Genomic DNA, 10,305 nt, shown 5'->3' on the forward strand with positions numbered 1-10,305 from the left:
GGGCTCACCGAGGTGCCGCACCGCAGCGTGGGCTGCAGTGGGGCTGTGCTCTCCTGATGGCTCCTTCCTGCCCCTTGGCCGAGCTGCTCTCGGTGTCGCCCCAGCAGCACACAGTGCTGGATTTTCCAAGTGCTGGGAACACTTTCCCAGGGGGACCAAGCGGTGATGTGTGAGACAAGGAGGGGTGGGGGCTGCCTGCTGTGTGGCGGAGTTGGGGTCCCAGGCAGCGGGAGGGGACGGCCCCAGGCTCTTGGCAGCACCAGCGCTGCTCACAGAATACGCAGGGAGAAAGAGTCAGGAAATGCTTTGGGAAGGTGCAGGAGGGCTGGTTAGGGAAAACCTCCCATCGCGGCTGGCTCCAGCCGGCAGTCACTGAAGCTCAGCTCCCATCCCTGTGCCTCAGGAGGCTCTGCTCGGGACCCCCCCGTGCGCCCCGGCCGGCAGGGTGCAGCCGGAGCTGCCGCAGCAGAGCCCTGCCCGCGCTCACCCCGTGCTGCAACCCCTCCAGGGCGTGAAGGAGTTCAAGTGCGAGGTGTGCGGCCGGGAGTTCACCCTGCAGGCCAACATGAAGCGCCACATGCTCATCCACACCAGCGTCCGTCCGTACCAGTGCCACATCTGCTTCAAGACGTTTGTGCAGAAGCAGACGCTCAAGACCCACATGATTGTGCACTCACCGGTGAAGCCGTTCAAATGCAAGGTACGGCGGGGGAGCCGTCCTGGCGCTGCTCTCTGCTCCTGGAGAGGTGCCAGCCGGGGCTGGGCTGAGCCCTCAGCCAAACGAATGCAGTTTTGTGATGCCTCCCTCTGTTTGCACGGGCAAACAGCTCGTCCTGCGCTGCCTGAGCCGTGCAGCAGGCAGGCAGTGGCTCGGGACGAGGGAGCGGGGACGGCTGCCCGAGGAGGGCAATTCCTGCCTGCCTCTAAGCAGTGCTACACATGCAGGGTTTCACGAGTGTGGGCTTCACAGAAACACCAGCAGGTCATCCTCGAGGCCTCCCATGAAAGGCAGGGGGAGGGAGGGGGGCAGCCCCATTAGTCTTGGACATCCGTGGAGTCAGTTGGGGACCCGGGAGCAAGGTCAGGTCTGCAGAGCCCACGTCCCCGAGGCAGTGCTGCCCGGCAGGGGCAATGCCTGCTGCTCAGCCCTTGCTGGGGGGCGGGGGGCAGCAGGAGAACCCTCGCTAACCCCAGGAACGTTGTTGTAGGTTTGTGGGAAGTCCTTTAACCGCATGTACAACCTGCTGGGCCACATGCACCTGCACGCTGGGAGCAAGCCCTTCAAGTGTCCCTACTGCTCCAGCAAGTTCAACCTGAAGGGCAACCTGAGCCGGCACATGAAGGTCAAGCACGGGGTGATGGACATCAGCCTGGACAGCCAAGGTAGGTGCAGGTGGGGCCGGAGGCTGTGGCCGGTAGCTGGCCCTGCCCACCGCAGGCTGGGTGCTGTGGTGTCCCTCGGTGTGCTGCGGGCTCCGGGCTGTGCCGCGGCACCTCTGGGGAACACCCAGTGGGTGCTGCGGTGGGGAGGGTGCCGCAGGGCCACGCGTGGAGCACCAGCACCACGGGGCAGGGCTGACACCGTGTGGGCGCTGTCCCCTAGACCCCATGATGGACCTGGCCGGGGCTGAGCACGCCGAGCTGGACGGCCAGCAGGAGATGGAAGACTTCGAGGAGGAGAACTCTTACGGCTACGGAGGGGTCGGCAACCCCCCGGACGAGAGTGCACTGGCGGAGCAGGCCATGAAGGAGATGGCGTACTACAACATGTTGTAGCCAAGCCGGGGGGCCGGCCGGCCCGCAGCAGGCTGGAGGAGGGCGGCCGCTGGCCTGCGTGGACCTCGAGTGGTAAGAGGAGCTGCTGCTGCCCGCGGGCTCGGCGCCCAGGCAGACCCGCTGGAGAGGGGCAGGCTGCAGCCGGGCAGAGACGGGGATGTCCTGCAGGCTGTGCTGGGTGGAGGCTGGAGGTGCTGCAGGGCAGAGGTCGCTGCTTGCCTCAGGCACTTGGAGCAGGCACGCCAAGCCGACGAGGCTCCAGCACACTTTGAGAGCTGCAGAAGCCTGGGCAAGCTCTTGCCACCAACGGGGGCTGTTCCTGCTCGGGGCCCCGTCTCCCCCATCCGCCCTGGAGAAGTAGCTCCCGAGCTGCACGCAGCTCCCCTGCCCAGCGCCGTCCTGCCTGTCCTCCTGCCCGTCCTCCTGCCCTCCCACCCGCCCCGCTGCGGGGTGGGAAGCCAGGACCTCGCCCCAATCTTCCCCTTGCCTGTAGCCCAGCACCCAGCGCACTCCAAGCTGCGGGCAGGGGAGGGCACATCCCAGAAGACGACGAGCATTATTTGTGATTCTACCTCCTGGGTCCTCCCTGCTCGGCTGCGGCACCAGCCCAGCACCCCCCATGCGCCCAGCAGCGCAGGAGCCCCTCTGCCTGCAGGAAGCCCGGAGGGAGGCGGCTGTGCCGCAGCGCCCGCTCATCCCCGGCTCCTCGGCAGGGAGAGCCGTTCTGGCATCAGCTGCGAGCTGGTACAGGCAAAGCTGTGGCAAGCCAAGAGAGGCCACAGGGCACATACAAAACAGAATATTTTCTTACAAACTAATTGCAAAGCTCAGTGGAAGCAGCAGCTCTGAGTATAGAGCAGCTTTAGCGAGCGATGTATTTAAAGGAAGGCAAACCCTGTTCAACTTGAGCAAATGATGGTATTTTGAAAGTAATTTATTTTTTTCAGATGTGCCGCGTGGTTGGATTTATCTTTTCACTGAGTTCAGTTTCCTTCAACCAATGTTCTTTGTAAACCTGTGTAACGTGTGTGATCTGTGAAGCTGCGAGCAGCGCAGGCGGCGGAGGGGCGCGGGGCGGGCAGAGCACCCAGGGGGCTCCTGCTGCCCGCGGGAGGCCGTGCCCGCCTGCACTAACGCACCAAAGCTGCTGTACGCACTGCCGGCGCTCCTCGCCCCCGTGAGCTTCTCCAGACCGGGGCTCAGGAAGGTTTTTGCTCTGGGAACGCAGCCCCGGGATGCTGGTTTGCCTGACGGGGTCCCAGGTGCTGTGGGGGAGAACCGAGCCCAAGGAGTGACGGAGGCAGAAGTGGCACCGGTGGGGACGGGGACGGGGACCCTGCTGCCCGGGGAGGGAGCAGGCAGGGAACAGCTCGCTCCCAGTGCGGGGCACAGCCCCAGCCAGCCCAGGGAGGCTGCAGCAGCCCTGGGGCACGCAGTGATCGCAGCCTCCCCACAGCCACACTTCCCGGAGCAGGGCACGTGCGGGGGCCAGCGGCTTTCCCTGTGGCCTGGGGGGGTTCCTCCTGCTGCAGCAGCGCAGAGGCGCTGCCATCTGCCTGCCTCCAGGGGCCTGGTGCCACCACCCAGCCCCAGCCCTAGCCTCACCCCCCGGCTGCAGCCCCCCCGAGTTGTGGCACAGGGTGGAGGTGGCAGCAGCCTCCCCCCAGCCTGGAGCCCCCCACGGCGCAGCCCCCTCCCCACGCCCGCCCCTTGCTCCCGCACAGCGCGGCGCATCCCCCACAAGCTACCTCTGTCCCGTTACCAAAAAGCGCTGGTGCCAGCGGGAGCGGTGCGAGGAGCACCCCCAGGAGCACCCCCAGGAGCACCCCCAGGAGCACCCCCAGCTGTGCCGCACGGGGGCTGGTGCCGCCCCGCACCCCCCGGCGTGCCCGCCTTGTGCCCGCAGAGTGCTTCACCTGCCCCTTGTGCAAAGCCCTACTGTGTTTATTTTTGTTGATCTCTTTGGTTTGAAGAGTTGTTTAGCAATAATTCTAAATAAATGAATATTCTTTAGCTGCTGGCTGCCTCCTGCGCCCGGGCAGGGAGGACGTGGCCGGGCGGCGAGCCCCCCGCGTGCCCGTGCCCCCCCCCCGCAAGCCGTGCCACCACCACGCGTGCCTCGGTGACGTGTTTAATAGCTGTTTGGCACCATGAGGTCAGAGGTTACAGAAAGTACAGTACGGTGAAGGGCAGCCCACCCCCCCCCCACCCCCTTCCTACAAACCCCTGCTAGAAAGGCTTTAAAAACACTCGTAGGAAAACTGCTTATAAAAATGATTCCAATGTTCCTGAGCCGTGTCAGTGAGCTAGAGGCGGCGCTGGCTCGCTATCCTGTTAAAAATGAGGTAAAGGCTGGGCAGCACACGCGGACCCCCGCCCAGGGGGAGCCTCTTCTACTTCTTGCCCAGGGCCTTGTCCAAGTTGTTCTTGATGGCATCCAGGAAGTCGGTGGTGTTCACAAAGTGCTCGTTCAGCTTCACGCTGCGAGAGAAGGGTGCGGGGAAGGGCTGGGGGGGTCCCGGGGGGGCAAGCGCCCTGCCCGTCCCTGCCCACGCAGCGCCAGCTGGCCGCCCGCGGGGAGAGGAGCCCCCGCAGCGGGACGTGGCTCCCTGCCCAGCCACAGCCACCGCCCGACCAGGGCGAGCCGTAAATAGATGCCCAGTGTCCCCAGAGGCCGGCCAGCCCCCGGTGCCCGTCCTGCGGCCGCCCCAGAGGGCGAGCTTGCCTTCGTGGCACACGCTCCCTGTACACCCCTCCGCCCCGTAAGCCACACTTACTTGGCAAGCCCGTGAATGCAGCCTGCCAGATCCTTCGTCATCGTCCCACTCTCCACAGTCTCAACGCAGACCTTCTCCAGCGTCTGAGCAAACCTGGGGGGCAGCGGGGTCACCGGCAGCCACAGCGTGGGGCCCCGTGTCCCGCAGTGTCCGGCACCAGCAGGGCTCGGGTGGGACGGGGCCACCCTGGGGGCACCCCCAAACCACCCCACCCCACCCCACCCCGCTCACTTGATCAGCTCTGGGTTACTGTCCAGCTTGCCCCTGTGCTCCAGCCCACGCGTCCAGGCGAAGATGCTGGCGATGGGGTTGGTGCTGGTGGGCCGGCCCTGCACGCAGAGAGCCCCCGTCAGCGGCCGGGCCGGGGCAGCTCTCCCCGGGGCTGCGGGGGCCGCACACCCACCTTCTGGTGCTCCCGGTAGTGGCGCGTGACGGTGCCGTGGGCAGCCTCTGCCTCGATGGTCTTCCCGTCCGGACACACCAGGACGGAGGTCATCAGCCCCAGGGAGCCGAAACCTGCGGTGGGACGGGGTCAGGGTGGCCCCAGGCGGGTGGCGGCGCCCCCCCAGCCACCCCCTCCCAATTCCCCCCCCAGCAGCCCCGGCACTACCTTGGGCCAGGATATCTGACTGGACGTCCCCGTCGTAGTTCTTGCACGCCCAGACAAAGCCTCCGGAGGACTTTAGCACCTGGGCCACCATGTCGTCGATCAGCCGGTGCTCGTACCAGATCTTCAGCTTGTCGAACTCCGTCTTGTAGTGCCTGGGAGCCAGAGCGGCTGTCAGCAGGCGTGAGTGTCGCGGGGTGTGGGGCCCCCTCCCCAGGCCCCAGAGCCCCCCCAGCAGGGGCAGGCGGCTGCCCCCCCCCAGCTCCATGCAGAGCAGCCCCAGCAGCCCGGCCAGGTCCGTACTTATCGAAGATCTCCTGGAAGAGGTCTTTGAAGCGCCCGTCGTAGGCTTTGAGGATGGTGTTCTTGGTGCTCATGTAGAGAGGCCACTTCTTCTGGATGGCGTACTGGAAGCAGCTGTGAGCGAAGCCCGAGATGGACTGCAACAAACGGGTGCAGACGCTGCGGTCAGCAGGGACCCGGGTTCCTTGGCTGTCCCGCAGCGCTGTGGGACCCCCACCCTGCCAGCCTGGCCACGAGCCCACAGCAGGGCCGTGCCAGCCCTCAGGACCCCAATGCCCCCCGCCAGTACCTCGTCTGTGTTGTACATGCCCATGCCCACGCCGCCGCCGGGGAAGTTGTACACCTCCCACTCCTTCACCCCGCTGCCGTCCTTCGGCGTGAAGACCATCTTGAACGTCCCGGACTTGTTCACCACGAAGTCGGTGGCTTTGTACTGCAGGGGCGGCACGGGGTGTCACTGCAGGGCCGGGGGGGGCTGCGGGCACCCCTGGGGGCTGCGCCAGCCGCCCCGCAGGCTCACCTGGTCGCCGTGGGCATGCCTGCCGATGGTGATGGGCTTGGTCCAGCCGGGCACCAGGCGGGGGATGTTCTTGCAGATGATGGGCTCCCGGAACACCGTCCCGCCCAGGATGTTCCGGATGGTCCCGTTGGGGCTCTTCCACATCTTCTTCAGCTTGAACTCTGGCACGCAGCGAGGTGAGGTGTGGGACACCAGGCACAGCCCGGCACAGCACACAGCCCCCCCAACCCCCAGTGCCGTGGGTTCTGCCAGCCCCCGCCGCCAGCCCCCCCCCTGCAGCAGGGGCTCAGCCCCATCCCCTCGCCCCCTGCCCACCTTCCACCCTGGCTTCGTCCGGAGTGATGGTGGCACACTTGACGGCCACGCTGTACTTCTGGGTGGCCAGCGCCGAGTCGATGGTGACCTGGTCATCTGTCTTGTCCCGGTGCGGCAGGCCCAGGTCGAAATACTTCAGCTGGACGTCCACGTTGGGCAGGATCAGCTGGGGGGGCAGGAGCACGTCAGAGCCGGGGCAGGCACCGTGGTATGGCCAGCCCCAGCCCCCCGCCCGATTCACCCCCCTCCCCGGGGCCCTCCTTCCACCGGAAGGCTCACGGGTTGCACCAGCTGCTTCCTGCAGACAGACAGACACGCGGACAGACAGACAGACAGACGGAGGGCAGAGGGCAGGGACCACCTGTTCCCTGCACGGCACCCGCCAGCCCCGCGCGTGCAGCGCCCGCCCATTTCCCGTACGGCAGGGAGGGGCCCGGCCCCGCGCCCCCCCGCCGGGCCCCCGCTACCTTCTCCTTGATGAAGGCCCAGATGATGCGCGTCATCTCGTCTCCGTCCATCTCCACCACCGGGTTGGCCACCTTGATCCTCTTGTCGGCATCTGGGCAGGGGGGGCACGGCTCAGGGGCGCACACCCGGCCCCGGGGGCAGGTCGGGGCACAGAGCCCCCCCGTGGGACCCACACAGCCCAGCTGCAAACCCCTCCTGGGGCTGGACCCGGGTGCAAATTCGGGTGCAAAACTTTGCCTGGGACCAGGACCAGCCTCAGGGCAAGCCTCCACGGGGGTGGCCACAGATCGGGGCACAAAGCCCACCAGGGTGCGGGTCGGGGTGCTGGGCTGCAAAACCCTGCGTGGGACCGGGGCTGGACACGACCCGGGTGCAAACCCCACTCAGGGCGGGACCCTGGTGCAGCTGGGGGTGCAAAACTTCATATGGGACCGCGGCCGGACCCGGGTGCAAGTGGGGTGCAGAACCCCGCGTGGGACCGGGCCTGGCCCCGTGCAGCCCCCCGGGGCCGCCCGCAGTTCCGGGCACGATTCCCCCCCCCCTAAAATCGGGGCCGCAGGGGCACGGGTCGGACCGTGCTGGGGGTGGGGCCGGCTGCGCACGGCGCCGGGGCCGAGCCGTGCCGAGCCAGCGCGCCCCGAGCCGTGCCAAACCGCGCCGCGTCCCCGCAGCCCAGCCGAGCCGTGCCAAACCGCGCCGTGCCCCCCGCGCCGTGCCCCCCGAGCCGAGCCGAGCCGAGCCGGGCCGCGCCGTGCCCCCCCCCCCCCCCGCTGCCCCGCCCGCCCTCTCCGCCCCAAGGACACCGGGCGCGCCCCCGCCGCGCGCCCCCCGGGCCAAGGTCACGCGCACTCACAGTGTCGCCGCGGCCCCGAGGGTCCCAGCACGGCGGCGGCGGCGGCGGCGGCGGGGGGGCAGCGGGGCAGCCCGGCGGCGCGGCTCAGCGCCGGGACGGCTCGGAGGTAGCGGGCGGCCATGGCGGGGCGCGACGGGGCGGACGCGGCGGGCGGCGGAGCGGGGCCGGCGGAGCGGGGACGCGGCTCGCCCCGCCCCGGGGAGGTGCGAGAGCGCCTGCGCCCGGCCCCCCCCCCCCCCAAAGCCGGCCCCGGAGGGGCCCGTGCGGGGTCCGGCTTGGGGTCGGGGGGAGCCGCCGCCGTCCCGCAGCCCGCAGCCCCCCCCCGGCATCCACCCGACGGCCCTACAGGGGTGCGCAGAGAGGACCCCGCCGGGGAGGCACCGTGGGGACGGGAGGGGGCGTTTGGGGGACGGGGGGGTGTTCCTGCACGCCGGGCGCAACCGGTGCCAAAGCACAAGGTGACCGGCGGCCGGGGATCGGCTTTCACCGGGCAAGGGCTGGCGGGCAGTGCTGGTACGGCCCCCCCTCGGCCGGGGCACCCCCGGCACACAGCTAGCCCCTCGCCTCCGTGCGTCTCTGGCGGCGCAAGGGGGTGCCCGTGCCCTCCGCGGGCAGGGGACGTGGCTCCCGCATGGCTGGGCCGGGCAGGGCACCCGCTGCCAGCTCAGCCCGGGGCTGGGCGCTCTGGCTTTCCCTACATAGAGAGAAACCAGCGGTGTGCGCGCTGCCAGCTCGTGACGCAGGGCGGACGGGCCAAGCGGGACACGCAGCCGCTGCCACCTCCACCAGCCTCGCCTGGCCTGACCCCAGCACCGGGGGGGAGACGCGCCCCGGGACACCCCCAGAGCGTGCACGGGGGCCGGGAGGGGTGCAGGGGCCCAGAGCGCTGCTGTCCCTGCATGCACGGGCCAGGCCAGCGGCTTTTTTTAGCTGCGGGGGCCGGGCAGGTCCCGCTCGGGGAAGGAAAGCAAAACAGGCACCAGCCCCAAGCAGAGGGGCTGCGGGGAGGAGGCAGGGCCCGGCGCTGACGTCTGTTGGCTTTAACATTAACCAGAGCCGCAGCCCACGGGCTGCCAGCTGCGGGGGGCCGCTGCTCCGGGGCAGCGTATGGGAGCTGGGTCCCACCACCCTCCCACAGCACCCTGCCCTGCACCCAGCCCTGCAGCCGCAGGGACAGCGCCGTGGGGCTGCCCCACAGCAGGGGGGCAGCAGCATTACCCCAGCGCAGGGCCCGGGGCTGCCCCACGGCACCGGCTGCAGCCCTGCCAAGCCTGCGGTCGCAGCCTCCCCGTGACCGGGCTCTTGCAGGGACGAGGTCAGGACAGCGCGGCCCCGGGCGTGCAGGCTCCGGCCGTGCTGACGGAGCAGCCATGTGGCACGGGCCCAGGGAAGGGCTGCCTTTGAACAAAGGAGGCATCCCTGGCCGGAGCCCAGCCCACACGCCCCGGGCTGCTGCCAGAGCAGCTCCCCCCGCAGCTGGGTGGCCCCAGGAGGGTCTGTGCGGGCTGGCCGGGCTCGCTGTGGGGGCCAGGGACGGGCTCCAGCCAGCCCTGCGTGGGGAGCAGCGCGTGCAGGGGGCTGACTCCAGCATTTTGGGGCACCGAGAGCCCAGCCAGAGAAATAGCAAGGGTCCAGGGAGGGAAGGGGAGCTGTCTTTGCCCCCATACAGCAACCCCACACCTCACCCCCCCACCCGAGGGCCCAGGGGCTGCACAGAGGCAGCAGCTGCAGGGACCCCATCCCCACTGGCTAGGGGCAGCCAGGGCCACGCGGTGCAGGGCAGCACGGCCACCCCAGGGACGCGGCGTGACATCAGGCAGAGCAGATGGTGGCGCCTGGGGACATGGCACAGCTGAAAACACAAGTGGAACCTCCACAAAGGAGGACGGGGAGCCTGGAGGTGCAGGGCTGAGGCTGGCTGGCCCCGTGTCCCTGCCTGGCCCAGCGCTGGGCAGCAGCTTGGTGCTCACTCACAGCACAGCGCCGGCTCCCTGCAGGGCCGGTGCTGCTGCCACAGCTCTGCCCACAGGCTGGGGGGCGCTCAGCCCACTGGACCCCCATGCCGGGGCACAGCCGTGTGCCCAGCTCCCCTCACCCCTGTGGTTCAGCTCCTGCTCTGTGCCTCCCCCAGTGCCTGGCTGCTCCCACGCTGCCTGCCCCTGGGCTGAGCAGGGGCCCCCACTGCAGCCGCCCTAAGCACCAGCCCAGGCCCGTGGATCCCCATGGGCTCTGCTCACCGATGGCACCCAGCCAGCAGCCTCCAGCCGTGTGCCACGGAGCAGCCACCTGCAGCCACGTGCTGCTGCAGAGCACCCAGAGCTGCACATTGCCACCAGGGCCTCACGGCAACGCCTGCAGCCACACACACTTGTACCTGGTGTCCTGCACCCACCGCGCAGCACCAACACCCCTGCTGCTGGGGCTGCCCCAGTATGGGGGCCGCAGGCTCTCTCCCCGGGCAGGGCCCCCAGCATCACCCATGCTGCAGGACCCCGCAGAGCCCCGCTGCCCACCGGCCCCGGGCTCTGCTGAGCGCCGTGCTGCTGGGGCGAGCGGCATCGTGCCGGGGACCCCCCACCCCGGGAACCCCCGGGGACCCCCCGCGCCTTGAGCTGGGGTACCCCCTGCTGCGCCCCGGGGCCGGGGCTGCCCCGGCTTCAGCCCCCCGAGGCAGGAGCAACGCCCG

General features: G+C 69.2%; 2 protein-coding genes across 9 annotated transcripts in view; one reads left to right on the forward strand and one right to left on the reverse strand.

Annotated features, from left to right (window-relative positions):
• Positions 1–3,789, forward strand: part of ZNF710 (zinc finger protein 710) — a 28,531-nt gene extending 24,742 nt beyond the window's left edge. For 7 of the 8 annotated variants that reach the window (XM_082769620.1, XM_082769623.1, XM_082769622.1 and 4 more), the window contains exons 3-5: positions 404–700; positions 1,209–1,383; positions 1,604–3,789. In XM_082769620.1, the coding sequence (XP_082625746.1) occupies positions 404–700; positions 1,209–1,383; positions 1,604–1,776 (645 nt within the window). In that variant the 3' untranslated portion in view covers positions 1,777–3,789. The remainder of the gene's footprint in view (positions 1–403; positions 701–1,208; positions 1,384–1,603) is intronic. The other variant, XM_082769627.1, reaches the window with a different exon arrangement.
• Positions 3,790–3,973: 184 nt separating this feature from the next.
• On the reverse strand, positions 3,974–7,796 carry IDH2 (isocitrate dehydrogenase (NADP(+)) 2). Its single transcript, XM_082769628.1, has 11 exons — positions 7,620–7,796; positions 6,766–6,857; positions 6,299–6,464; positions 5,984–6,144; positions 5,753–5,896; positions 5,464–5,600; positions 5,164–5,315; positions 4,957–5,069; positions 4,785–4,882; positions 4,554–4,646; positions 3,974–4,257 (listed from the first exon to the last, which is right to left on the reverse strand). Exons 1-11 carry the CDS (start codon positions 7,738–7,740, stop codon positions 4,170–4,172), a joined length of 1,365 nt encoding a protein of 454 aa, XP_082625754.1. The 5' UTR covers positions 7,741–7,796; the 3' UTR covers positions 3,974–4,169.
• Between the last annotated feature and the right edge of the window lie 2,509 nt (positions 7,797–10,305).

Source organism: Aythya marila, assembly GCF_965140915.1.
Source record: "Aythya marila genome assembly, chromosome: 11".
Classification (NCBI taxonomy): Eukaryota; Metazoa; Chordata; class Aves; order Anseriformes; family Anatidae; genus Aythya; species Aythya marila.

Excerpts from the sequence above, each read along its gene's own strand:
- IDH2 (XM_082769628.1), bottom strand. The coding sequence starts at position 7,740 with ATGGCCGCCCGCTACCTCCGAGCCGTCCCGGCGCTGAGCCGCGCCGCC. Across the intron at positions 5,316-5,463 it reads TTCCAGGAGATCTTCGATAA|GCACTACAAGACGGAGTTCG; the intron begins GTACGGACCTGG and ends TCTGGCTCCCAG. Across the intron at positions 5,070-5,163 it reads GTCAGATATCCTGGCCCAAG|GTTTCGGCTCCCTGGGGCTG; the intron begins GTAGTGCCGGGG and ends GTCCCACCGCAG.